General features: G+C 40.3%; 1 protein-coding gene across 1 annotated transcript in view; it reads left to right on the top strand.

Annotated features, from left to right (window-relative positions):
* Window positions 1–5,000, top strand: part of LOC138014068 (uncharacterized) — a 134,135-nt gene that overhangs the window by 14,181 nt on the left and 114,954 nt on the right. Inside the window, 4 exon segments of the mRNA XM_068861097.1 lie at window positions 470–629; window positions 1,363–1,550; window positions 3,355–3,492; window positions 4,472–4,631. Of these exon segments, the coding sequence (XP_068717198.1) occupies window positions 470–629; window positions 1,363–1,550; window positions 3,355–3,492; window positions 4,472–4,631 (646 nt within the window).

Raw genomic sequence — 5,000 nt, 5'->3', positions numbered from 1 at the left:
CAGGCTATCATTCTTTTTCAAAGTGAGCTATTGATGGTGGACATGTTTTTCGGTAGGACACAATTTTATCAGAGGAATCATGCGCAATGTATTTCTTCCTTGTGTACGGGTTTTATGGGTAAAGTTGTCCAAGAACCTTGAAGCACAGCATTGCTGTGAATGGAGATATCAGTGGCATCCAAGGTTTTGGGTTCTATCACAATCACACCTACAGTAAGTACGTTTTGTAACAATTGGCGAAACTCCTTCATGGCGAGCATATTTCATGGCAAATTATTTCTACAAGCTTTTAATTGCTTTTCTGTGGCCATGAAACTCCAAAATGGAAAAAAATCCAACATTTGGGCTTGACTCGAGGTTGGCTCGTGGCTCGTGGTTGGCTCGGGCTCGCGTTTGGCGAGGGAAATGATACAACTCGTCTGCGTTGACATGGCTTTCCCCTTTTTTTTATGTTTACTTTAATTTCCAGGAGAATGGCGAGGTGAAGACGTTTACCGGAAATACAGATGTAACTACTGTCAAGCGAAATGCTCTTCCAGCTGAAATTTACACAAAAGCTATCCGTTTTTATCCAAGGAGCTTCAATGTACGAATTGCTCTTCGAGTCGATCTGTACAGCTATCCTAAAGGTAAACATCATCACATGTTTGAATACAACAGATGCCCTGACATTTACCGGCTTATTGTAAAAATAAAAAAAAATTGAACCCGATATACCAAATAATCTCTGAGCTTAAATGCTTTTATAATTTGAATTTTTTCAAAGAATGTTTGGCATCATTTGCGCCTTTGCCTCCCAAGAATTTATCACTTTTTTAAGGGCGAATAACTGGCTCGTTATCAATGTCAAAAGGCTTAAAACTGGAGCATGATTCAACTAGGTTTTACGAGTTCTTTTACTTTTTGAAGTCAACTTGTAAACACTAGTAGCATGATGCTTTCTGTGCCAGTCACAAAACTCATTATGGCGTTTGCATCCCGGAGAATCTACACAGATCGTAACAACGACGAGAAGTCCTGTAACGGCGAAATGTGCCATTGCTGTGACGTACAGAACAATTCACAGAAATAGATCCTGTAGTGATAGTAAGGCCAATATATTTTTGCCCTACAAAATGGATGAGGAAGTACAACAAGGTAAAGAGTAGCTAAATAATGTTAAAATTCTAATATACAGAAAACTGAAAAACGAATTAAATCGAAACTAATCACTAACAAAGCAGCACACGAAAATTTTCAGAGAGAATTGCTGAAATTGTCCAGATAAGTGAGGACTACCTCTCCTTTTCATCTGTAACCCGCACTCCAAATATATAAGTTTGTTTCATTCATTTAAAGTTATATCTAATTTTTTATTATTAGAAAATGAAGCGACTTCCCGTGGTGTAAGCGGGAGTCAATTGACGGCTTCTTCTACAAGAGTACATAACTCTTCTTCATGGCCATATTCAAGAACGTATTACTACCCCTCTTACGCATCGCTAGGATACACTGGAGGCACTGGCGGGTGGATGCCCGCGACAAATAATATTAGCTCTGAATATTTGGAGGTAAGGATTCGATTCTAACCGTTAAGCTCACTTTGGCCGGTCGCATTGCTTTTTCCTATCCGGGAATTTCGTTTTGTTTTCATCCTTGGTACAAATTCCATTTGAAATGCTAACAAAACAGTTATCCCATTTCAGAACCGAATCGAAGAGCATAAGTTAGGGGGTGTTTACATGACACCGGGCCCGTGACTTTCGTCCCGGAGCGAGGTCACTCCGGTTCCCTGTTGTGGCTTTGCGCTCGTTTACATGGTACCACCGGAAAGTGTCTCATCGGACCGAGTCATACAGGCGAGAGTTCACTCCGGTTTCTGTATCGGAGCGAGAATTTCATTCCGGTACGAAATCTCGCAACAGTGTCTTGTAAAGGAGGAACAAACACTAGTTATACAATACAATAGAATACAATACATACTTAATTGACCGCTCCACATAGGGGCTTTTCAGGGCCAATGAAACACAACGAAACAACAGAACAGAACATCAACAACAACTGTTAAGAATCCCAACTGGCCGGAGGCAAACAAGTTGGCTATTTACAAGTGCAGTTGCTAAGTTGAACCAGGGACTACCAGGAACAAATTCAACGAGTGGTCAGAGCGGGTCTTGAACCGAAATCAAGTAGTCATCCCGGAATGGAACTCGCGCCGGGGAAGTTTTCTCATTTTAACTGCCCCTAATAGCCCTTGTTTAAGTGATCGTTTTCTCAGCTTTACAATCCTGGACAACGCTAGTTGACACCTTTCTCAAGTTTCATCCTTTTGGACAATAACTACAAACAAAATCACGACGATATCTCCTCCCAAAGAAATGTTCTTTCAGAAATAATCGTGCTATCCCTCAACATTAGGGAGTTTACAAACGGACAACGGGAACGTCAATAAAAACGTCTCTTCAAATTATAACTTAGCGCCATCGCAAGTATTTCGTCCTCGGCTTGTTCGCGTTGTACAATACGGACGAAATATATTGTAACTGGATGAGTATCAAACGTTTGAAAGTAAATGTTATATGTTCATGTTGTCTTAAAAACTTAAAATTTGGTGATTTCACCTTGTTTTGTGTGGTACGGTAAATAAATGCATTGAAGTGGGTGCCGCACGATTATTTTTCCTTTTTTAACGTTAACGTTTAACGTTCCTGCTTTGTGGCGTTGACGTTGCCGTATCCGCCGTCGTTTCTTAATTAAACTCCCTATCGATTGGGGGAATAGGAGATCTGTAACTGGAAAGTTTAATTGATGGAAATAAATTGTTTAGATAATTATGGAGAAATAATTAAAAAGTTTCTATGGTAAGGACTTAATTTGTAGTAACAATGCGCGCACACGTGCAACGGTTCGGTTTGGTTTGAGACGAGTTGAGCCTGGCCAAACGAGAAAATTTTCGCATATCCAACTGGAAAACAAAGCAAATGTTGTTGTTGTTGGTTCAACATGTTTGATCGCCCATCATTTATCGTTTTGGCCGGGCCGTAATTTTAAATAACAGTTACAGACCACGTACGTAGCAACTCGTGCATTCCAAACGCGAGAAAATGCATCTGTTAGGAGAGAAATATGCGAGCTTTAAGCCTGTAAAGTGTTTTTCCTTTTATCCGAGTCCAAGGGACCCAAATTTTCGTTTTCTTTAATCAGGAAAAAAGATTCCTTTTTCAGTCCAGGTAAACCTTTTGAAAAAAAAACGCTTTATGACCTTTTATATGAAACCTTTACGAAAAAAAAGGACGGTTCTGTAAAGGCCACGCACGAAACGTGAAGAGCACAAGTTAAAAAGGGAGGAAAAAATCTCTGGTTTGTTTAATTTAGGCCAGGCTGTCTAGTGCTATTTACATAACAGGCGTAGCTACCCAGGGACGTTATGGAGGTTCAGAGTACACAAGGACATACACGCTAAAGTACCTGGATCCTTACAGATCTTCACAAGAGATGTGGAGAGATGTGAAGGTACATTTGATGTTGATATTATGCTTTCCTGTTCTCAGAAATTACCGTTACTGTATAGAGATGAGACATGTGTTAAGATGAAATTCCTGGAAATTCCAAAACGCACCTCACCTACCATGAGTAGGTGTTTAGCCGGACAAACTCGACTTTGATGTCCTACGCGAAGACATTGCTGTGGACAGCCGTGACGTGAAAGAAGGAGGGAGCTTAAGCACGCACGTTTTTTAGACGCGGACGGCAACCGGAAGTGAAAATTTGGCACGCCAGGATAGCGGTCTCTCCCTGCTTTTTAAACTTAGGGTATCTAAGAGTGAAAAGATACAGAGCGATATAAATGTGGTTGTGTGAAGACAAGTTAAAAGGGAAAATAACTCACTTCCGGTTGCCTTCGGCGTCTGAAAAATGTGCGTGCTTAAGCTTTACACGTGATTTAGTGCGCTTAAAACTTATCCTCCAGAGAAAATTAAAAGGTGCGTGACAAATAGACAAGGTTTCCAGGGCCTTTCCCTTCGCATCCAAAAATACAGGTAAACCCTTCAAGCGAGGTTTTTTACAAATTACAGCTTTGTTTTCTTGAAGAACTTTAATTGACTTCTATTTCCGTAAAAATGCGAACCCTCGATATCTTGATTTGCCATCAGAATTAAAGAGTTATAAAAGATGAAAATACTTGCTATAACAAGGCTTGAAATACCCACCCCCACCCATCTCAGAAAAATCTGCACGTCTTGTCACGTTTCCGTCACGCAAAACATGGCGGTAAAAGACTTAATTCAAGACTAATAATTGCTACTCGCCTAATTGGGAAAGGCAAATAACTTCTGCCTCAAAATGCAAACAAAATTTAGGTAATTTAATAGGTCATATTTAAGTATAATCCAACACTAATCTGTCTGAGTATTTTCGTACTTTTTGTGCTCAGAGTTCGTCTTCAGTGACACCGCTTTCCCTGTTTTTTAATGCTTTCTTTAATTTCCAGGAGAATGGCAAAGTGAAGACGTTTTTCGGAAATACAGATGTATATACAGTCAAGAGAAATGCTCTTCCAGGTGAAATTTACACAAAAGCTATCCGCTTCTATCCAAGGAGCTTCAATGCAGGAATTGCTCTTCGAGTCGATCTGTATGGCTATTCTAAAGGTAAATGTCATCACATGTTTGAATACAACACAGGCCCTGACAATTACCGGCTTTTTGTAATTTGCATCTCGAAACGAAATATCGGCTGATCTCGGAATATTGAAGATAAGAGGACTAAGTTCTCGGGCATCTTAAAACGTACCCTCAAAGCGTTCATGGTCGTTCCGGGATGAACAGTCAGTCCAAGGGTTACAAATGTGGCCGCAAATGTACGGATTTGTTTGGGGATCAAAACGATTTTGTTGCTTCCCCGGTTTTACATAACGTTGTCAAGTTATGTCGGACACATATGATACCGCAGGGCTTGAAATTGGCGAAAAAATCCAGTCGCAATTTTGCGACAAGATACGAATTTAGTCGCAAAATCGT

This window comes from Montipora capricornis, chromosome 8, assembly GCF_036669925.1.
Source record: "Montipora capricornis isolate CH-2021 chromosome 8, ASM3666992v2, whole genome shotgun sequence".
Classification (NCBI taxonomy): Eukaryota; Metazoa; Cnidaria; class Anthozoa; order Scleractinia; family Acroporidae; genus Montipora; species Montipora capricornis.
Note: the sequence above shows the minus strand (reverse complement) of the source record. Positions and strands in the feature narration are given on the sequence as shown.